The 24022-nt window shown below is 41.8% G+C and overlaps 1 protein-coding gene across 1 annotated transcript in view; it reads left to right on the top strand.

The window, feature by feature from the left end:
• Positions 1 to 655: 655 nt before the first annotated feature.
• The window catches only part of LOC117440673 (myelin transcription factor 1-like protein), a gene marked incomplete at its 3' end in the record, with an annotated part of 33442 nt that continues 10075 nt past the window's right edge, over positions 656 to 24022 (top strand). The window contains exons 1-5 of the mRNA XM_034076910.2: positions 656 to 666; positions 802 to 864; positions 14115 to 14566; positions 18521 to 18963; positions 21708 to 21883. Of these exons, the coding sequence (XP_033932801.2) occupies positions 656 to 666; positions 802 to 864; positions 14115 to 14566; positions 18521 to 18963; positions 21708 to 21883 (1145 nt within the window). The remainder of the gene's footprint in view (positions 667 to 801; positions 865 to 14114; positions 14567 to 18520; positions 18964 to 21707; positions 21884 to 24022) is intronic.

Genomic DNA, 24022 nt, shown 5'->3' with positions numbered 1-24022 from the left:
TGTTCAGGTGTATATCAGTATGTAGTGTCTCTACTTTAAAGAGTCCTCTCCTGCTGATGTTCAGGTGTATATCAGTACGTAGTGTCTCTACTTTAAAGAGTCCTCTCCTGCTGATGTTCAGGTGTATATCAGTACGTAGTGTCTCTACTTTAAAGAGTCCTCTCCTGCTGATATTTAGGTGTATATCAGTATGTAGTGTCTCTACTTTAAAGAGTCCTCTCCTGCTGATGTTCAGGTGTATATCAGTATGTAGTGTCTCTACTTTAAAGAGTCCTCTCCTGCTGATGTTTAGGTGTATATCAGTATGTAGTGTCTCTACTTTAAAGAGTCCTCTCCTGCTGATGTTTAGGTGTATATCAGTATGTAGTGTCTCTACTTTAAAGAGTCCTCTCCTGCTGATGTTCAGGTGTATATCAGTATGTAGTATCTCTACTTTAAAGATTCCTCTCCTGCTGACGTTATATATGGTAGGAATATTTGCAAAAAAGGATGCTGTGATTTGATGAAAAACATTGGACGTAGTTACGCTGAAAACAATAGAGGACCTAGGATTGACCCCTGTGGAACTCCACAGGAAAGCTCAATTTTATGGGTTTCAATTTTTCTAATTTTAAAATTCCAGAATCAAAGATCAGTACCAAAGGGGAATATCACTATGTTCAGGAAGTAAACAAAGGAGTCCTATTGAGGCGTTTCAGGCAGGGGGAGAGTGTGAAGGGAACACATTGATTTTAGCTTTTGCCGACTATTTACATGCACAAAAACATATATAACGTGTGTGTGTGTGTGTTTCCTCCTCAGCTGTCCCACTCCAGGCTGTGATGGCAGCGGTCACGTCAGCGGGAAGTACGCCAGACATCGCAGGTATGAACCCCTTCAAGTCTTTTAAATTAAAAAAAAAAGATAATCAGAAGTCACAGACTCCTCCAACAGTGGAACATATATATATATATATATATATATATATATAGACAGAGGTGGGATGTAGTGGAGTACAAATACTTTGTTACTGTACTTACGTACATTTTTCTGTAATCCGTACTTTACTCCACTACTTATTTTTCTGACAGCTTTTTACTTTGACTTCTTAAATTTTGAACACAAATACCTGTACTTTCTACTTCTTACATGTTGAACACAAATACCTGTACTTTCTACTTCTCACATGTTGAACACAAATACCTGTACTTTCTACTTCTTACATGTTGAACTCAAATACCTGTACTTTCTACTTCTCACATGTTGAACTCAAATACCTGTACTTTCTACTTCTCACATGTTGAACTCAAATACCTGTACTTTCTACTTCTTACATGTTGAACTCAAATACCTGTACTTTCTACTTCTTACATGTTGAACTCAAATACCTATACTTTCTACTTCTCACATGTTGAACTCAAATACCTGTACTTTCTACTTCTTACATGTTGAACTCAAATACTTGTACTTTCTACTTCTTACATGTTGAACTCAAATACCTGTACTTTCTACTTCTCACATGTTGAACACAAATACCTGTACTTTCTACTTCTCACATGTTGAACTCAAATACCTGTACTTTCTACTTCTTACATGTTGAACTCAAATACCTGTACTTTCTACTTCTTACATGTTGAACTCAAATACCTGTACTTTCTACTTCTCTCATTTCCCAAACAGCTGGTTCCTTTAGTCTGAATGTGTGTTTGGTGCGTGATCATTATTATTTAGAGTCATTGCGTGCCTATTGATTTGAACACGATCCGTGTATCCATCCTTTCCTGGGGCCTCATTTATAACGCCGTGCGTAGGATTCACGTGTGAAGGTTGCTTACGTAGTAGAAATCCAAAAAATAGGTACAGAAATGTCCCGACATTTTCCGATTCACCAAACATTGCGTACCGGCGAGGAAAGTGCGTACGGCACTTCCTACGCCGGTTTCCCTTTATAAATTACAACCGACTCGAAATGCGGTGCAGCTTTTGCGGGCTTCACGTAACGCTCATATGTGCCTATAAATAGTCAAAGAAACGCCCATGCATTCATTCTGACTGACTGCATGAAGAAGATCGCAGGAAATGACGACAGAACAGATAAAAAAAGACATCTCACACCGTGTCAGGTCTTGGTTATTTTGGGGACATCGAGATAAATCATATTGTATGGTGGATGCAGTTTGAACCAGAGTAGCAGCATGGAGGTCGGATCGTCACCAACATAAATAAATAAATGGCTCGAAAAAGGTTAATGACAAAATAAATACACATAGCCTTCCTCAGGCAGTGTGTTTGTACCGGGGACAGGAGACCGCCCCCCTTGATGAGAGACTGTAAGAAATGAGCGGTGTGGAGTCATGGCGACTGGATCTGAATTATGTTTTCGTATTTGGTGGTTTGTGTCCCAGCTGTCGATCAGCTGTGCGCAGCGGCTCCACTGCAGCCTGTGCGTCTCAGCCCCCCCCCCAAACTCTATATCCTCCAGTTAAATGAAATACAACTAATGTGTTGTGTTATATTAGCTGTACAATTTACCACACATGGTGTTCTTAGTTTCCATACCTCCTGTGTTTTACGAGCGACTTATCAAGTCTTAGCAAACGGCATAAAACACGATTAAACGTGATAGTATGTAAAACCATGCTCGTATCTACGACCTATAGAAATGCAACACGGCGTCAGTTTAGACGTAATTCTGTCTTCCTGCTTACCGCGTCATTTATGAGAAAACATTTCATAACATTAACACAACATATTCGAGGTGGTTTTAAATATCATATCCGTATTTATTTATTTCTCCAAGTTATGTTTGTGAGCACTGAGGAGTCTCAAACATTGTTAAATTATTTTAAGATGACTTTAATCAATGTTTGAAAATGAATTCTTCATATATGATAAATGAGAGGTAACATTTTATTTATGGTATTATTTCCACACATTTCTCTCCATTCTTCTTTCTGCCAACGGTGTCGCAGTTTCTCGTCTCTCCCGTTGTTGTGCTTAGTGCGTACGCATGGGTAGTTAGAGTTTGCGTGGAGGACCGCACGTTTTCCCGTCAAGTTAGTATTTTATAAATACTAGACCCCTGGTCTTCTCTAAAGAAGAGGGACCAATGGAAACGTTGTCATGTTGCCGTTGTTCAGCATGAAAACATTCATTAGCTAACAAGGACATTATTGTTCTATTAATATAAAGGGAGGTCAGGTACTCTTTAAAGCAGCTGCTAGCTATGGGTACTTTTTACTGAAGGACACTTCAAAGCCTCTTTACTTTCACTTGAGTAAAGAAGTTTAGTCAGTACTTCTACTTTCACCAGAGTATTTTTAAACACCAGTATCTGTACTTCTACTTCAGCAAAGAATGTGTTTACTTTTGCCATCTCTGTATATATAGGACATCGAACAATTAAAACGGATACAAAATTGAAACGTCTCACTCAGCAGCTCAGAGTCAGAATCGTACGAACAATAAATTAATTCACGTCACGGTCTCATGTCTCCTGGACGTTCAGAGCTCTGCAGGTCGTCGCCTCCAGCGAAGTAAATCTAATGCTCGGTCACAGGAAAACCAATCAGGAGGAGACTGGAGCTGTGACGTCCGGGGGTCAAATCCCCCGATGGCTGTCCGTCCTGCAGACTGCTCCATGGTCTCTTCCTCAGATCTCTGGAGCCTTTGGAAACATTGAATTAGAAATATACGCAGGGGGGCTGCTGCAAGAAGTAACGCTTGCTACGAGTTTTTTAAGCTCGTCCATTGCTGTAGGGTTTTCTGCAGTAAAACCGCCATTATAGAATGATACCAGTGCTTTAGTCTTAATACTATCTTATGTTTCTTACAATAAATCAAAGACTAGGCACCTATATGTCATGATTTCATTCTCCTCCAATTCAAATATGTTGAACGCAATTTTTTGGGTGACATTCTTCTGCAGATCCAGGTTGAAACGGCACCTTTTCTTTGGTATAAACCAGGTGAAATATACATCAAAGCAGGTGCACTGCAGCTGCATTGAAGTGCACCACAGAGGCTTTCACTCGAAGAAAATTAAATTTGAAGGCTGGATGTGTAGGAGGACATTTGAGTATTTTCCCCGTTTTGAATAGAATTAAACATACGTTATGAAATCAAAGCTCTCGTTGAGATGATTTGATGTTATTTCAGAACATCTCTACGGTATTGGTTTAATAGTGTGTGTGTGTGTGTGTGTGTGTGTGTGTGTGTGTGTGTGTGTGTGTGTGTGTGTGTGTGTGTGTGTGTGTGTGTGTGTGTGTGTGTGTGTGTGTGTGTGTGTGTGTGTGTGTGTGTGTGTGTGTGTGTGTGTGTGTGTGGGCGGCTGTATATAGAGGTTACACGGCTCAGGCCAGCGGTGGTTTGATGCTCGAGGTAGCGGAGAGATAATGAGAAAGGCAGGATGGCGAGTCGCTGGCAGAGCAGACTGATGGTGCTGCAAAGTGCACAAAGATTTTCAGGAACATTTCAAAATAAGAGCTCTGCTTATTATAAATAGATTATTTTAAAGGATGTAGCATAAGGTTTGCAAGTTGCTTTATGTAAAGATGTCTTTTATAAGCAGACGAAGATGCCCAGGATTGTAGATGTTAATGTTTTAATGTTAAAAATGTCTTTATTTTTTCATACCGCCATGGGATTTTACATGCACAACAACGCACTACAAGAAAGGGGAAAGCCCCAAAGAAACATGTTAAGGCCCCTTTAAGGACTTTTCATGCATTCTAGCTTTGCTTCGTTTCTCAACAGTGGAAACGGGAGGTAAACAAAATCTCACCGCGGGACTGGTTTTCCCTTTTATCGTGTCTCATAAATAGTCCTGCTGACAAATTACTGAAGTGACGGAGAAAGAAAGGCAGACAGAGATTTAGAAAGAGAAGTAGGTCGTATGATGTCTTCCTCTCCGGGGACACGGCATGCTGAATCCCTTAATCAGTGAATCATCAGCTGATCACAGGACGGCACTGTACACAAACCTGATTTCACAAAGACTCGGAGAGAGATAGAGAACACGGCATCTGCACAAGCATTCCTAGTTTTCCACCTTTTTCCGCCTTTCTATACAGGTTTGGGAAGTTTCTTCCAACTCCACCAAAACATTGATCAACTTGTTTTGTTTAACATGTAGAGTCTTCACAAAAGGCAAAACGAGAAAATGTGAAGTATATAGATAACAATTGGCAAAAATGCAAGACTACTGGAAGTAGTGAGGATCTGCTCAAGTTGAGTAAAATGGTTGCTTTTTTGTCGACTCTGGGGAAATAAATTCAGAGAATATTTAGATCCCTTCACGTTATCCATTCTCTTAGGTCGCTGCCTTGTGCTAAAAGTATTTAAAAGCATACAATTGTTTGAAAATGTACCTAAAATAATCCTGACATAAAAGAAGGAGCTGATGGTTCCAAACGCATTCCTTTAAATACTTATGGAGGCCACTGGGAAACTTCAATCCATAAATATCTATTTTTGGTAGATTTCTGCAGATCTATCCCCCATCCCAACCTTCTTTCAACCCGTGTGGCTTCTCATGTGTGAGACATTATATAGGCACCACCGCTAAGCTAAAGGTGGCTAATGTTGGGCTATAAAGGAACTACAGCACGGTCACATGACTTCACGTCACCACCGCTAAGCTAAAGGTGGCTAATGTTGGGCTATAAAGGAACTACAGCACGGTCACATGACTTCACGTCACCACCGCTAAGCTAAAGGTGGCTAATGTTGGGCTATAAAGGAACTACAGCACGGTCACATGACTTCACGTCACCACCGCTAAGCTAAAGGTGGCTAATGTTGGGCTATAAAGGAACTACAGCACGGTCACATGACTTCACGTCACCACCGCTAAGCTAAAGGTGGCTAATGTTGGGCTATAAAGGAACTACAGCACGGTCACATGACTTCACGGCACCACCGCTAAGCTAAAGGAGGCTAATGTTGGGCTATAAAGGAACTACAGCACGGTCACATGACTTCACGTCACCACCGCTAAGCTAAAGGAGGCTAATGTTGGGCTTTAAAGGAACTACAGCACGGTCACATGACTTCACGTCACCACCGCTAAGCTAAAGGTGCCTAATGTTGGCCGTGATGACGTTTACTCGTCTCATTTAGACACTTGTTAGCTACCGCGGTTTTTAAATTCACCAGTGAGTTATTTACTGACGTATTTGTTTCGTATTATTTCAGGCTAACAACCAAAAACACATTAAAAACCCATTGCAGAGGGAACAAGAAGTGGTCAAATACGGATGAATTTCCAGGTTTTAGGACTCATTGCTGCACCACTCTTTGTCTAACATATTTTAATATCATAACCACAGACCTTATTCCAGGCTAACAACCACAAACACATGCACATAAGCATTGACTTCCACACGATGGAGCAGGAAAGCACTCATTCCTGCTCCTCCCTTTTTGGTTTTTAGAGTAAATCTCAACATTTCTCCACATCACTGGGATCTATAACTTCCTGAAGCAGAAACAGTCTGTGTGCTGAATGAATGATTCGAGGGGGAAGGGGGGGGGGGTGTTCAAAGTCATTGTCCCTCTCTCTCTCTCTCTCTCTCTCCTACCTTTCTTTGTCTCCCTCTCTGGAGGATGTCACCATGGCGACAGCACCGTGCTGCAGTATGAGGACCAGGAGGGATGCAGCCTGTCTCCAATGGCAACCGCTAGTATAGGATGTGAACATCATGTCGCCCACATTAAACACACACACACACCGACACACACACACTGACACACACACACACCTTCTGTTGGTGCCAAAGCATTGCCACACACACACACACACACACACACACACACACACACACACACACACACACACACACACACACACACACACACACACACACACACACACACACACACACACACACACACACACACACACACACACACACACACACACACACGCACACACACCTAGATTTAATTATCACACTGCAGAAGATATTTCTGTCGTCTGAATGACTCTCTGCAGTGACACCAAGGACTAACTTTTTATTATTTCTAGCCATGAAAACATAACAATTAAATATGTTTCTTGTCATGGGCATGCACGGTCACTTTAAACAATACTTTTTGGATGTTTTATTGGTGCAAAAACATTAAATAAAACATTAAAAAACAATGAAATAATAGTCATATTGAGCCTGATAATAACATCTGGCAGTTATTGTGAGTTATATTTGTAATTAAGCGGGAAAATAACATAATAATACTGCTAATAAATACAAATAGTAAAGGATACATGATATATTATTTTTCATGGACCTGCAAGTTGATTTTAAACCATACTTTTTGATGTTTTATTTGTGCAAAACAATCAAAATACATGATGGAATAATATTCACAATGAGTCTATTAATACCTTCATGCCGTTATTGTGACTTATATTCGTAATTAAGGGTGTCTCTGTTCAATATGGCATGTTTACGTGTTTAATTGTGTGTGAAAGTGAGAAAAAACTCATAATAATAATAGTACTAACACATACTTCTAAATAAGGGATACAAAAACAATCATGTTTTCATAGTCTTGCAAGTTTATTTTACATTATAGTTTTTTTTTAATGTTTTATATTCTTAGCTAATACAAAAAAAGGATAAATAACAAAGTTCTGTCATATAGTGTCTATTTTTATCAATGAAAACATGTATAGTTTACTCGGAAATGTAATGTATGTCTCAATTAAGTGAGCGAAAATGATTGCGTCACAGTCACAGGAATACTCGTTTCTGATTGGTTGATAGGTAGGCAACATGCTTCTGGTCTAAATAAGAGCTCAAGGTATATTAAATTGCAGGTAACCGTAGCAACAGTCAGTCATGCTCTGGGTTTAATCACAGCCTCTGTTTGCTCGATAAGTTGACAAAGGTATAGGAGAATATTATGGACTGAAAAATGTCCTCACAGCGAAGAAAATTGACTTTTCTGGGGTCCACAGAGACAGCAATTTACTCCAGGTGTCCTCGTTCGGACAAAATTCACTCCAGGTGTCCTCGTTTGGACAAAATGCACTCCAGGTGTCCTCAAAGAGACAATAATGGACTCCTGTTGTCCAAAAATACAAATAAATGGATACCAGGTTACCTCTCAGAGACACAAATTACCAAGGTGTCCACATGGAGACAAAATGGTATGCCAGGTGTAAATGTAGAAATGGACTTTAGTTGCTTCATAGAGACAGAAATGGACTCTAAGTGTCCCTTTAGAGAAAATAGTGGACTACAAGTGTACCGATTAGGAAGAAAATGTAATATTGGTGTCCTTGTAAAGACTAAAAGGATGCTAGAAGTCCTGATAGAGACAATCATGGACACTAGGTCCATGTAGAGGTAATGCCTCAATGCTCAAAGAGCCTCTAGAGAACATAATGGACTACAGGTGTCCTCAATGTGACAAACATGGACTCTAGGTGACCCAGTAGAGAGAATGATGCACTCTTTAAATCCCTTCAGAGACAATTATGGACCCAAGGTGTCCTCATAGAGACAGAGACTAATTTTAACTTATTATATCTTGCATGTTTTCAACAATTGTTGTTACTTTACCCTATTTCCTGCTGCAACACTGTAAATGTCCCCGCTGTGGGACCAATAAAGGATTCTGTCCTTTGGAACACTGTAAACAGATTTAAAATAATGTGAGCTTAGCGACATGAGGCTTCAAACAACCCATAATGCAACATTCTTTCTGCAGACGCCGTGTTATGGTATATTCTCTTCATTCGTACATATGATATGATGTTGGGAATGCGGTCCTCAAAACATCATTTTCAGACAAAAATGGACTGCCTATATTTGAGCTAGTCCTCGTTAGCATCAGTCAAGGTGTCTTCATACGGAAAACCAATGAGATATCGATCGATTTAACACGCAGGATATAATCAATCGCAGTGCATCATATCAGACTGCAGCAGATCAGTTCAGCACGAAGACAAAATGTGATGTGTGAACTCCCCCCCTCCCCCTTTCTCTCTCCCTCACATAATTACCATGCATAGTCTCTCGCCCCTGTCTGCAGCATTCCCTGGTTTCTGATCTGCTTTAATTACCACCAGAATTTTAATTGGCGGGAGACAGCAAGGTGGCTAAGGTCACACACACAAACATGCACACACACACACGCACGCACGCACCGACGCACGCACACACACACACACACACACACACACACACACACACACACACACACACACACACACACACACACACACACACACACACACACACACACACACACACACACACACACACACACACACACACACACAAGATGGAGGGATCATTTGAGGAGAATTGGTGTGTGTGTGTTTTCTGGTAGAAATACATGCCGCAGTGTTACATGAAATAGATTTTCTCTCTCTCTCACAAAGTCTCTCCTTCTTAATCAATCCTACAATTATAATTGTGTATTGGCTTGTTGCCTAATCATGAACAAAATCAAGTAATTAATTGTAGTAAATTGAATATCTGTCCTTTCATGAAGGAACTGAAACAAGTACAGACCATACGTGAAATAAAAATGAAAACATCTAATGGAATAAACCTTCAATGCTCTCATATACATTTGCTTACTAATGCAATATAATTATACTGCTCCCACTATGTTTCCTTAGAAGGATAATATTGGTTATCTCACTGGTTTCTAATTTAAAAATCCCTAAAAAGTTAAACCCATAAAATCAAGCTTCCCTGCGGAGTTCCACAGGGATCAATCCTAGGTCCTCTATTGTTTTCAGCGTAATGACATCAACTGTTTTGCAATCTCAGCATCTGTTTTGGCAAATATAGCAATGATACTCTACTGTCTGTTGTGCTCTACATTCTGCAAATATGGAAACTGATCTTGCTTTTCAGCTGGTTTATCGATGTTTTCGATTTGAACGAAAACCCCAGGTCCGTTTAACAATATCAAGCATGCCAGTTTTTAAGAGGCATTCAAAAAAATGGAATTGTACTTCATATGAAGGTTGGTTCAGAAGCAGGTGATTGAGACATTGGCACTTAATTGTTGAATGATTAAATGATTTAATTTTATTGTCAACACTCAGCGTTTTCAGTCACCTCCTCCAACTTTCCCTCCCAACACAAAATAAGCTCTTTCATATGGAAATGGGCTAATTGATTTCCTAAAATCCACATTAAAGCCGTGTATAATTGTGCTTGCTGTTTGAGAGCAATTAAAACTGAATTTTCCCCACAGTTAATGACTATTATGGGATTTGCGTAATTGAGTCCCTGCTTGAATAAGCTTTGGGGTGTTTTTTTTTAAGAGGCTGATTCTCTTTCTTAGCGAGTGCGAGTAAAAAATAATCTGCAGTGTCTTCACACATGGACCAGCAGAAGAAGAAATACCTTGTGCTTTTTCTGAAGACCATCGTGATGTAAAAGTTAAGCCATTTCATCAAAATCTTATCTTCAAAAGTGCATCAAGATTTGAAATGGTCACAAAACTTGAACTGTGATTTTCGGAAAACCATTCCATATATCCAAAAAACCCTTATAGTCAAATAAAGTTGAAAGTCTGGAGAGCTGTTTGAACTTTGAATATTTTTTCTTCGTTACAGTATGTTTAATGATTTTGAGCTCTGCTCACGTCGATTTCCCATTCATTCATATGATTAAAACGTTTGCACTTTCTTGCAATTCGCGGGTAGGTTATTATACGATCATAAGAAGACACAGGCTATATTATGAACTCTCAAGTCAATGTTGATTATTACAGTTGTGATCTTTTGTCTATAAACCAACTAATAGTTCCAATATAACATACTGGCAAGTTGGGCAACCCAGTTGTGTTTGCTTTGGCTAAATTTGGTTCGTTAGTGGCAGGAGGGAAAGCTTCAGAGATGGCAAAAGTACACATATCCTTTACTAAAAGTACAGATACTCGTGTTTAAAAATACTCTGGTAAAAGTAGAAGTACTGACTAAACTTCTTTACTCAAGTAAAAGTAAAGAGGCTTTGAAGTGTACTTCAGTAAAAAGTACCCATAACTAGCAGCTGCTTTAAAGAGTACCTGACCTCCCTTTATATCAATAGAACAATAATGTCATTGTTAGCTAATGAATGTTTCCATGCTGACCAACGGCAACATGACAACGTTTCCATTGGTCCCTCTTCTTTAGAGAAGACCAGGAAGTGATGGATACACGGATCGTGTTCCAACCAATAGGCACGCAGTGACTCTGAAGAATAATGACCACGCACCAAACACACATTCAGACTAAAGAAACCAGCTGTTTGGAACATGAGAGAAGTAGAAAGTACAGGTATTTGAGTTCAACATGTAAGAAGTAGAAAGTACAGGTATTTGAGTTCAACATGAGAGAAGTAGAAAGTACAGGTATTTGGGTTCAACATGAGAGAAGTAGAAAGTACAGGTATTTGAGTTCAACATGAGAGAAGTAGAAAGTACAGGTATTTGAGTTCAACATGAGAGAAGTAGAAAGTACAGGTATTTGAGTTCAACATGTAAGAAGTAGAAAGTACAGGTATTTGAGTTCAACATGTAAGAAGTAGAAAGTACAGGTATTTGGGTTCAACATATAAGAAGTAGAAAGTACAGGTATTTGGGTTCAACATGTAAGAAGTAGAAAGTACAGGTATTTGAGTTCAACATGTAAGAAGTAGAAAGTACAGGTATTTGAGTTCAACATGTAAGAAGTAGAAAGTACAGGTATTTGTGTTCAACAGGTAAGAAGTAGAAAGTACAGGTATTTGTGTTCAACAGGTAAGAAGTAGAAAGTACAGGTATTTGGGTTCAACATGTGAGAAGTAGAAAGTACAGGTATTTGAGTTCAACATGTAAGAAGTAGAAAGTACAGGTATTTGTGTTCAACATGTGAGAAGTAGAAAGTACAGGTATTTGGGTTCAACATGTGAGAAGTAGAAAGTACAGGTATTTGAGTTCAACATGTAAGAAGTAGAAAGTACAGGTATTTGGGTTCAACATGTAAGAAGTAGAAAGTACAGGTATTTGGGTTCAACATGTAAGAAGTAGAAAGTACAGGTATTTGGGTTCAACATGTAAGAAGTAGAAAGTACAGGTATTTGAGTTCAACATGAGAGAAGTAGAAAGTACAGGTATTTGAGTTCAACATGTAAGAAGTAGAAAGTACAGGTATTTGTGTTCAACATGTGAGAAGTAGAAAGTACAGGTATTTGAGTTCAACATGTAAGAAGTAGAAAGTACAGGTATTTGGGTTCAACATGTAAGAAGTAGAAAGTACAGGTATTTGGGTTCAACATGTAAGAAGTAGAAAGTACAGGTATTTGAGTTCAACATGTAAGAAGTAGAAAGTACAGGTATTTGTGTTCAACATGTGAGAAGTAGAAAGTACAGGTATTTGAGTTCAACATGTAAGAAGTAGAAAGTACAGGTATTTGTGTTCAACATGTAAGAAGTAGAAAGTACAGGTATTTGTGTTCAACAGGTAAGAAGTAGAAAGTACAGGTATTTGTGTTCAACAGGTAAGAAGTAGAAAGTACAGGTATTTGGGTTCAACATGTGAGAAGTAGAAAGTACAGGTATTTGAGTTCAACATGTAAGAAGTAGAAAGTACAGGTATTTGTGTTCAACATGTGAGAAGTAGAAAGTACAGGTATTTGGGTTCAACATGTGAGAAGTAGAAAGTACAGGTATTTGAGTTCAACATGTAAGAAGTAGAAAGTACAGGTATTTGGGTTCAACATGTAAGAAGTAGAAAGTACAGGTATTTGGGTTCAACATGTAAGAAGTAGAAAGTACAGGTATTTGAGTTCAACATGTAAGAAGTAGAAAGTACAGGTATTTGTGTTCAACATGTGAGAAGTAGAAAGTACAGGTATTTGGGTTCAACATGTGAGAAGTAGAAAGTACAGGTATTTGAGTTCAACATGTAAGAAGTAGAAAGTACAGGTATTTGGGTTCAACATGTAAGAAGTAGAAAGTACAGGTATTTGGGTTCAACATGTAAGAAGTAGAAAGTACAGGTATTTGGGTTCAACATGTAAGAAGTAGAAAGTACAGGTATTTGAGTTCAACATGAGAGAAGTAGAAAGTACAGGTATTTGAGTTCAACATGTAAGAAGTAGAAAGTACAGGTATTTGTGTTCAACATGTGAGAAGTAGAAAGTACAGGTATTTGAGTTCAACATGTAAGAAGTAGAAAGTACAGGTATTTGGGTTCAACATGTAAGAAGTAGAAAGTACAGGTATTTGGGTTCAACATGTAAGAAGTAGAAAGTACAGGTATTTGAGTTCAACATGTAAGAAGTAGAAAGTACAGGTATTTGTGTTCAACATGTAAGAAGTAGAAAGTACAGGTATTTGAGTTCAACATGTAAGAAGTAGAAAGTACAGGTATTTGTGTTCAACATGTAAGAAGTAGAAAGTACAGGTATTTGAGTTCAACATGTGAGAAGTAGAAAGTACAGGTATTTGAGTTCAACATGAGAGAAGTAGAAAGTACAGGTATTTGAGTTCAACATGTAAGAAGTAGAAAGTACAGGTATTTGAGTTCAACATGTAAGAAGTAGAAAGTACAGGTATTTGGGTTCAACATGTGAAAAGTAGAAAGTACAGGTATTTGAGTTCAACATGTAAGAAGTAGAAAGTACAGGTATTTGAGTTCAACATGTAAGAAGTAGAAAGTACAGGTATTTGGGTTCAACATGTAAGAAGTAGAAAGTACAGGTATTTGAGTTCAACATGTAAGAAGTAGAAAGTACAGGTATTTGAGTTCAACATGTAAGAAGTAGAAAGTACAGGTATTTGAGTTCAACATGTGAGAAGTAGAAAGTACAGGTATTTGTGTTCAACAGGTAAGAAGTAGAAAGTACAGGTATTTGAGTTCAACATGTGAGAAGTAGAAAGTACAGGTATTTGAGTTCAACATGTGAGAAGTAGAAAGTACAGGTATTTGAGTTCAACATGTGAGAAGTAGAAAGTAAAAAGTTGTCAGAAAAATAAGTAGTGGAGTAAAGTACTGATACCAGAAAAATGTACTTAAGTACAGTAACAAAGTATTTGTACTCCACTACTTCCCTCCTCTGGAAAGCCTTTGGACTTTAAAGATTAGGTAATAAAAACAAAGATGGCTACTGATCGTGTGTGTGCCCTCTGTCTCTCTTTAGCGTCTACGGCTGTCCGTTGGCCAAGAAGAGGAAGGCTCTGGAGAAACAGCCTCTGGAGCCGGCTGCCAAGAGGAGGCCTTTCCTCTCCGGGGGGGAAGAGGTCGTCTACACAAACTACCAGAATGAAGTAGAGAAGGTGAAGGAGCAAGGGGAGGTGGTGGAGGAAGACGAGGAGGAAGAGGAGACGGGTAGAGAAGGCGATGAAGATGTGGACGACGAGTTCTCGGAGGACAACGAGGAGCAGGAGGAGGAGGAGGACGAGGTGGAGGTGGAGAGGGCGGTGAAGACAATGGGAAGAGAACGAACGGAGGACGAAGAAGACGAGGAGGAGGAAGAGGACGATGGGATGTACGAAGAGGAGGAGGAAGTGGAGGATGGCGACGATGAAGACGAGCAGGATGACGAGGGAGAGGAAGACGAGGAGGAAGACGAGGAGCCCAATCGTCAGCATGGTGAGTGAACTGATTATTATACTCGGCTAGTTCTGATGATTTCAGAACGTTTCTGCGCTAAAGAAGTTCTTCTTTGCTGAAACGCGTACACACATCCAACTGTGAAAATACTCCGCAAAGCTCCCGTACACCTTCTTACTTATTATATTAACATTGTATTTTATACATTACATCACATGTTACTTGTTACACGCTTTCATCCAAAGCGACTTACGTACTCAATGCTGTGGGCAATCCCCACAGGAGCACTTTGGGGTGAAGAGTCTCAGGGACACAACGACATGCTGACTGCAGTGGGGTTTGAACCTGTGACCCTCTGATCCCGACACCTACGGACAACCCACTACGCCACACGCCCATCCCACTATGCCACACGCCACACGCCCAACCCACTACGCCACACGCCACACGCCCCCACATACATACTCGCGACGGCACTTTTTTACATTTTCCTGATAAAGGGATAGTTCCAAAATGTCGCGAATAGATATTTTTTGCAGTGTGCTGGAGCTTCTTTTGCAATCGAGCTACTCATCACACCAACTCGCCATTTTAAATGAAATAAAGATAGTTATATAAAAGATATATTTTTTCTGCTGTGGCAAATATTACATCAGATCCTGGAAGCCTTTACGATCTTCCTTCGGGTGCTCTAGTCTCCTCCCAAGGTTACCTAACATCTCTAAATAGCCCGTATATAAGGGGTGGATAGTTATCTGTCTACATGTGTCCGCCCTGTGATAGACGTCTCTATGTGGCTGTCAAGCAGTTACAATACTTCTAAAGCAGTGCAATATGTGTACAAGGGTCCAGGAGATATACCTTTCCAAGAGAACAAGAGCATAGGTCAGAGGGGAAGTGTATATCTGAGTTTTGTTTGGGAAAGACAGGCTTTGAGGGTTGCTTGTTATCTTTGAAGAACTGTAGCTCAATCTAGAACAGTGCTTCTCAAAGTGTGGTCCGCGGACCACTGGTGGTCCGTGAGCGCCCCCTAGTGGTCCGTGAGTATATTGGTAAAATTTCACATTTGAAATAAATTTAAGTTTTCCGCACTCTCGCGGGAATATCTCCGCAATGGAGCGAGGTTAAGTTTCACCTTCAATTGCATGATATAGCCCAGCGCAACACCTTCCTCACACATGTTGCCACTCGTTTGTACCATTTTCAGGCGATTTCTAATCTCTTCTAGAAAAACGATGTGTTTTTTTTTATATTTGTGGAGTTAGGTGGTCCACAAGTGTTTTTTTATTGGTTAAGTGTCCTTGGTATGAAAAAGTTTGAGAAACCCTGATCTAGAAGAACTCAACAAAAGGTGGTCATGTGCATGAAAGCCAAAAAGCAAAAGATTCAACGACTCGCTGCACCCTCGCTGCGAGGGGGACCCAAGTTCCCATCAGCAGGAACACGTGGGTTTGCTGTCCTGGCTCCAAGATGGTGGAACGAGCTCCCATTGACATCAGGACAGCAGAAAGCTCACACACCTTCCAGACTGAGACTCATCTCCTTCGACTCCACCTCGAGGATAGAACTACTAACAAAGCACTTATATACTAATAAAGGACTGGCTCCTCTAAAGCCAGTTGAGGAGCACTTGAAATGTTTGGCTCTATGAAACCTGATGTACTTTATGATTCTGTTTTCTTCAAGGTTGTATGTTGTTGGTCGAACGCACTTATTGTAAGTCGCTCTGGATAAAAGCGTCAGCTAAATGTAATGTAATGTTTTCAAAGATTCAAAAGCCTTATAGTCACATGCACATCAGCTACAGTTAGATATGGTAATGAACTTCTTAAATCCCAATATCATATATAATACAGAGTAAAACGAATGAAAAATAAACAATAAAATAGTGCAGGATTAACTTGTAAGGTGATGAAGTAAACTACAAGTCAAATCAAATAAGGCAGAGAATGTTGTGAGTGAAACAGTGTCGACATACATCCCCATAGTATAAGATAAACAAGAACAGAATGTGACATTACATATTGTAAAGTGAAATTAAATACTGTTTATTGTCGATGCAAGAAGATTTGTTTATCTTTGAAGAACTGGAGCTCAATCTTCAAGAGGTCAACAAATGGTGGGCATGTGCGTGAAAGCCAAGCAGCTCTCTGCAGCGAGAGAGGAGGAAGGGATGAGCTGGATCTGTGCTCGACCAGATGCCCTGCCTCTTTCCCCCCAAACCAACACCCGTGTCCTCAATCGCTTCTGACAGCGCCTCACCGGAGCTCTGCTGAGTTATTAACTCCAGGGACGAGTCACATGTTCCTCCTCCTCCTGACAATATGCAAGGCTCCCGACTCGGAGCCCCTCACACGCCTCCCTTTTCTCAATGCTCTCAGTCGCCGTCCTCAAAATCAACAGCGAGGCCGAGAGAGGAGATGGGTTGTGTGTCTTTGTGCGAGGAAACAGAGGATCAGAACTGGGAGAGATGGCAGCTAATGAATTCAGGGAAGAAACTGGATTAGAAGATGTAAAAAGGTTTCACTTCATTTTCATCTGCAGGAATTAATCAAATGCTCTGTCATATCTGACTTGCTAGTGTTTGGGTTGTTAGCGCTGAGCTTCAGTCTGCAATGTTCAAACCAACATAAAGCCAGAAATCTAGGTGTAGTCATGGACTCTGACCTGAGTTTCAACAGCCACATTAAAACAGTTACTAAATCAGCCTACTATCACCTAAAGAACATATCTAGGATTAAAAGACTAATGTCACAGCAGGATCTGGAGAAACTTGTCCATGCCTTTATCTTCAGTAGACTGGACTACTGCAATGGTGTCTTCACAGGTCTCACTAAAAACTCTATTAGGAAGCTGCAGCTGATTCAGAACGCCGCTGCTCGAGTCCTCACTGACACTAAGGAAGTGGATCACATCACTCCTGCTCTGAAGTCTTCACACTGGCTTCCTGTGTGTCAAAGAATAGATTTCTAAATACTGCTGCTGGTTTATAAAGCACTGAATGGTTTAGGCCCAAAATACATTTCTGACCTCCTGCTAAATTATGAACCATCCAGATCTCTCAGGTCTTCAGGGACTGGTCAGCTTCCTGTCCCCAGAGACAGATCTCTCAGGTCTTCAGGGACTGGTCAGCTTCCTGTCCCCAGAGTCAGAACTAAACATGGAGAAGCAGCGTTCAGTTATTATGCTCCAAGTATCTGGAACCAACTCCCAGAAACCTGCAGGTCCGCTGCAACTCTGACTACCGTACTTTTCGGACTATAAAGCGCACCTGCATATAAGCTGCAGCAGCTAAACTGTCCGTCTGTCTTGCTCTCGTTCTGTCTCTCGGTTCCACTTTTACTTTGGCGCGCTACCTGTCTCACTCTTTTCCGGCCTCCAGCTTTTCCCGCTGGAGCCCGCCGCTTAGAGGTGGCGGGCGCGGACCGGTCCTAGAGCCCGTAGTGTTAAAGGTGGTTAATTTTACCTGTAAAATCCATAGATCTAGGAGGTCCCCTAGTGGCCGTTAGCTGTACAAAGAAAATGGGGGAAAAAGTCGCGGTGTATAGTCCGAAAAGTACGGTACTATTAAATCCAGGCTGAAGACTTTTCTTTTTGTCGCTGCTTTTTGAGGCGGGACTGGAACAGGGTGGGGGACTCAGACTCACGGAGGTATTGGGGGAGGGAGTTCCAGAGCTTCTGAGTCTGGCCTTGGGGATGGAAAGCAAACCGGCTGAGGTGGATCTGAGGGACCGGGGGGGTTGGTAGAGGATGAGGAGGTGAGTGAGGTAGGGGGGGGGGCACATGGTGGAGGGCTTTGAAAGTGAGGACCAGGAGGGAACATGCTGTACTGTACCTCTTGTTTCAAACATGTCTGTGCACACCAGAGGATTTTCCGACCTCTCGGCTCAAAAACCATCAGTCTGTTATTTCAGAAATCGTGCGGTGAACATATGCTGATAACTTGTTTTGCATTTAGATGTAAAAGCCTTTGTTTGTTTCCGTCCCCGACAGTTGACAAGCACTACAAACCTCTCGGACAATCAAAGCTTCTTCCAATCCACAAGGACGACAACAACAACCACCACGGCACCATCGGCGCCGGAAACGGCACGGGCGAAGACTACGAGAATTACGACGAACTGGTCGCCAAATCGCTTCTCAACCTGGGGAAAATCGCAGAAGACGCCGCCTACCAAGCCATGACGGAGTCCGAGATGAACAGCAACTCTTCGAACAGCGCTGAAGAGGAAGACGATGAAGATGAGTACAGTCACCGTGGCAACCGGAAAGGAGAGCTGAGCGTGGATTTGGAAAGTGACGTGGTGCGGGAGACGGTGGATTCCCTGAAGCTTCTGGCGCAGGGACACGGGAACATGATGCCGGATGAAGGATATCCAGAAGTGGGAGGACATGTCGGACATGTCGGACATGCCAACGGACGACAAGGCATCGGGGTGAGGATCCAAATGTCTCTTCTACATCAACATGTGTCCCCTCGTCTTCATGTCTCTTCTACATCACCATGTGTCCCCTCTTCTTCATGTCTCTTCTACATCAACATGTGTCCCCTCTTCTCCGTGTCTCTTCTACATCAACATGTGTCCCCTCTTCTCCATGTCTCTTCTACATCAACATGTGTCCCCTCTTCTCCATGTCTCTTCTACATCAACATGTGTCCCCTCTTCTTCATGTCTCTTCTACATCAACATGTGTCCCCTCTTCTCCATGTCTCTTCTACATCAACATGTGTCCCCTCTTCTCCATGTCTCTTCTACATCAACATGTGTCCCCTCTTCTCCATGTCTCTTCTACATCAACATGTGTCCCCTCGTCTTCATGTCTCTTCTACATCAACATGTGTCCCCTCTTCTCCATGTCTCTTCTACATCAACATGTGTCCCCTCGTCTTCATGTCTCTTCTACATCACCATGTGTCCCCTCTTCTTCATGTCTCTTCTACATCAACATGTGTCCCCTCTTCTCCGTGTCTCTTCTACATCAACATGTGTCCCCTCTTCTCCATGTCTCTTCTACATCAACATGTGTCCCCTCTTCTCCATGTCTCTTCTACATCAACATGTGTCCCCTCTTCTTCATGTCTCTTCTACATCAACATGTGTCCCCTCTTCTCCATGTCTCTTCTACATCAACATGTGTCCCCTCTTCTTCATGTCTCTTCTACATCAACATGTGTCCCCTCTTCTTCATGTCTCCTCTACATCAACATGTGTCCCCTCTTCTCCATGTCTCTTCTACATCAACATGTGTCCCCTCTTCTTCATGTCTCTTCTAAAAATAGGGCACCTTTAAAGGGGACCTATCATGCAAAATGCACTTTTTGATGTCTTTTATACACATGTGTCCCCGGTGTGTCAGGGAACTCATCGTAGCGTTGGAAAATAAGAGTAACACAAAAACGTACCAAAAAATGCTTAGTTCCCACTTGACGGTTAACGGAAAGAAACAAAACAACAAAATACCAAATTTCATCAGGATCTCTGTTGATGTTTTGTATTTTAATATTGTTCAGAATCAGAATCGGGTTTATCCCCAGGTCGGTCGACACGTACGGGGGATTTGACTTGGTGTCGTGGTGCATATAGAGAACTATTATAAGAACACTATAATAACATTAACAAATATTAAGAATAATAAAAAATATAGCAAAATGTACAAAGAAATAGAATGGAATAAAAATATGGAATACAATTCAGCAGTAATAAAAATGTTTTCTTCATTTAGGATGCTTGGTGCATGAAAGGTGCTCTACAAATAAAGTGTATTATATTATTACCCACTCAAATCAAAGACATGCATTCACCGCCTTTACAGCTCACTTACAAACATGGTTCACTGATGGCGCATTTCCACTGCAGCGGGTCGCCCCGTTTCAGCGTCCTCAAGTGTCCTCAAGCGTCCTCAAGAGTCCTCAAGCGTCCTCAAGTGTCCTCAAGCGTCCTTAATCGTCCTCAAGCGGCCAGGCCAGTTTTTGGTGGCCTTTCCATATAGCGTAGCGCCGGCTAGCGGGTACTTTTCCCCTCTTTTTCCGGCCCCATAAAATCGTGGTTCTACCAGGCCAGGGCTGAACTAGTGACATCAACACTCTCGACTGCTGATTGGTCGGAGAGAATCGTCACAAGGTCGCGCGCGAGACCATCCCTCGCGTCGCGTATATATCTAGAAGCAAGCTTGCAGCATTTTTGTAAATGGAGGAGCTACAAAAATGGCCACGTCAAAGAAAAGCACGCCGTGGTCGACCGAGGAGGTGACGGCGTTCCTACATCTCATTGGGGATGATAAAATCCAGCGGGAGCTCGACGGGAGCCCCGCCTACACTGCGTTGCTATAGTAACTACCCCAGGTCCTCAACTGTAACGGAGCGTCCACATTACAGCTTCAAAAATAGCTTGGAGCTGGGCGTGTCTGGAGCTTGGGGATTTTATTCAAGCAACGCGACCAACAACCAATCACATGAATCTCCCGCCCCCGACATACAAAGCAAAAACCCCCGGGGATTGTATGGGAGCAATATATATATAAACTCCCCAAACAGGCGAAACCCTACCAGTTTCCCCCACTGTCTCTGCCACCTCCCTCCATGCTGGTTCCTCCGGTTTGTATCCCGGGAGGTGAAGAGGGTCTGGTCATACAAAACCGGGTGATTTGCTACGGCGATAGTTAGTTTCTCCTCCGACTTTTTTTGAAATATAGAAATGAACGGCGGGATATCTCTCCCAGCTTAGACGCGGTTTGATTGGCTACGGCTTCAGCTGTCAGATTTTGGGAAACGGGATTTGATTGGCTGGCGCTGGCTACTCCGGCGTCTCCGCCGGGGACGCCTCGCTCTGCTACCCACAATTCAGTTCGGCGAAAAAGCGAGGCAACGTGACGTCACCCCATTGAAAGTGAATGGGCAGATTGGAGCAGATTGGAGCTTTCGACGCTGTAGTGTGGACGGGTCGTAATGGAAATGCGCCGCGGCCTCGGACGGCCAGCGAGGCAGCCCGAGTGTTGGATATGGTGTGTTTTACATGTTGAGATCATGGATGTTGCCCCTCGTTGTGATATATGTCACATGTTGTTGTTCTCTTTTATCCTTTCGCCTCCATCCACTTGTCTTTCATCCTTTCCTTATAACTAATGCTGTTGATCAATGGGGACTTTCCACGACTCTATACTAAACTAAATGATTCTCCAGGCGGACGAGAGCGAGGAGGAGGTTTGCCTCAGCAGTCTGGAGTGTTTGAGAAACCAATGCTTTGATCTGGCTCGGAAACTCAGCGAAACTCAATCCTGCGATCATCCGGCGCTCCACGCTCTGCATCACCAGCTCCAGAACCCCTCAGACCACTCGATGATGCACCACCTCAACAGGTACGCACACTCCAAAGAGGCTTTTCATCATGCTTTTGTGTATTCCACAATACTCGTCCCCTTTTCTACATAAAACACATATCATGTGATGTCTTGCGGCAGCCTCCATACGGCACTTTGAAACTCCCTTTCTTCATCAAAAGCACATGTCGATGTGTATAGACGCACATTCTCAATTACTTTCACACGACCCCTTGACTTCCATGCACCACCTCAACAGCTCCGTCCGCCACTGATACCAGGAGTGAAGCAGGTAGGACCCAAACGCAGATAACACTGATAATACCTTTATTTCAAGGGCTCTTATCTAACATGGACAAACAAAGCACTCCACGGTAGGGGTGTAACGGTATCCGTATTCGACCCGTACCGTCACGGTTCGGACGTCACGGTTCGGACGTCACGGTTCGGACGTCACGGTTCGGACTTCACGGTTCGGCACATGAAGTCACACGGCGAATACTACGGAGCCCCCTAGGGGACATGGAGAAGAAAAAAAAAATTATTTGAAAAAAAAAAAAAGTACTTCCTGGTCAGTTCGGCTGCTACGGCAACACAGAAACCACAACAATGGAGTGGTTCATCGATCTTACTTTGAGCTTGGCCGTAAATATAAAGATATAAGATCAGTGCTTGGCAATAGGCACGAGTTTCACACATAGACTGTATATATAAAGGTTTTCACATAAGTGAAGACACCTCAAGAGAACACTCAGAGCGAGGGGACATGCACGTTCCTCTGAGCTGAGTTATTGACAGATTCGAATTTCGCGGATCAATAACTCATGAACATAACGTTGTAAAAATACAAACAACATGACTTTACAATCATAGCAAGGTAGACAACGAGCTAGAGTCGTTTTTATCAGAACAGTTCGATACGCGCCGTGATCCGAGCTAAACATCAAGAATTGGTCACAATCTGCAGCTGGAGGAAGGAGAGGAGGAGTGCTTAGGGACCGTCTACAAACTGCCAACTTTTCTTTTTTTTTTCCAAATATTTTTTTTTTCTTCTCCATGTCCCCTAGGGGGCTCCGTAGAACACGCCTTTTTTTTTTTACGAGTGGGAAAAAAGTCTGTCACTCAGAGCAGTATTACACTATTTATAATCCAGGGGGCGGTATTGCGCCTAAAAGCTGTTTGCCAGCCGCCCTTAAACAACAAATGAAGAACAAGAAGAAACACAACAACAAAACGAACTAAATACAAGAAGAAGAAAAGTTAGTATGGCGATTTCAGATAACACACAGGAGCTAGAACCCACCTGCTTCTTTTAAATCAGCTCTGTGGGAACATTTCGGGTTCCCTGTGGACTACAATAACGATGAGGTGCGCGAGTGGTGGATCGGACGAGGACGGTGTGTCGGCGTTGTTAGACAGCGGTGCGGTATGCTAATGGACACACGCCAAACATGCTAAATCATATCAGAAGGCATCACCGGAGCCCGGCGAAAGACAACAGCAGTTCAACAGCTGATCCCCGCGGTTTTTAAGAAGCCAAGAGACGTGAGAGCCGAGAGACCAACATAAATAACGGAAGCTTTTGTATTATTATTTATGATGTAATATTTTCAAGACATTCTTTTCTGCTGCTTTGCTTTATGAACGTGGACAACAGAGAAACATATTCTTCATGACCAAAGCTGGAATTGAAATAAAAAAGGAAAGTGAAACTTCTGCTCGTCCCCCTCTCCCTCCGGTCCACATTAATACAAATGATCCCAATACGTATGATTGTATGAACTAAAGATCTTAAATCAATACAGATGTATTTATTATAAACGTTAGTCCTTAACATCTATCACTGTGTATATCACCATTCAGACATCTTTTAAAAGTTGAACAAACTCCACACAGCTCAGTAAAGACTGAAATGTTGACTTTATTTGATCATTTCAGTGAAAACTAACGTTCATATTTCTCTCTTTGATTATAATACTGATGAACGTTCAAAACAAAGCACTTTGGCAACTTACCACCTATGTTTTAAAATGCTTAATAAGCACCGTAACTTTCATGATATCATTTCTCCGTCATAATCGGTTGTTTCCGTGAACGGCCGACTGTTGAGTGACGGCAAATGCTGCGGCTGCAAGGCATTGTGGGGCAGCATTTTCACTTCTCCTGTCGGTTAGGGAG

The sequence above is a fragment of the Pseudochaenichthys georgianus genome, unplaced genomic scaffold (assembly GCF_902827115.2).
Source record: "Pseudochaenichthys georgianus unplaced genomic scaffold, fPseGeo1.2 scaffold_1119_arrow_ctg1, whole genome shotgun sequence".
Classification (NCBI taxonomy): domain Eukaryota; kingdom Metazoa; phylum Chordata; class Actinopteri; order Perciformes; family Channichthyidae; genus Pseudochaenichthys; species Pseudochaenichthys georgianus.
This window is presented reverse-complemented; position numbering and strand designations above follow the sequence as displayed.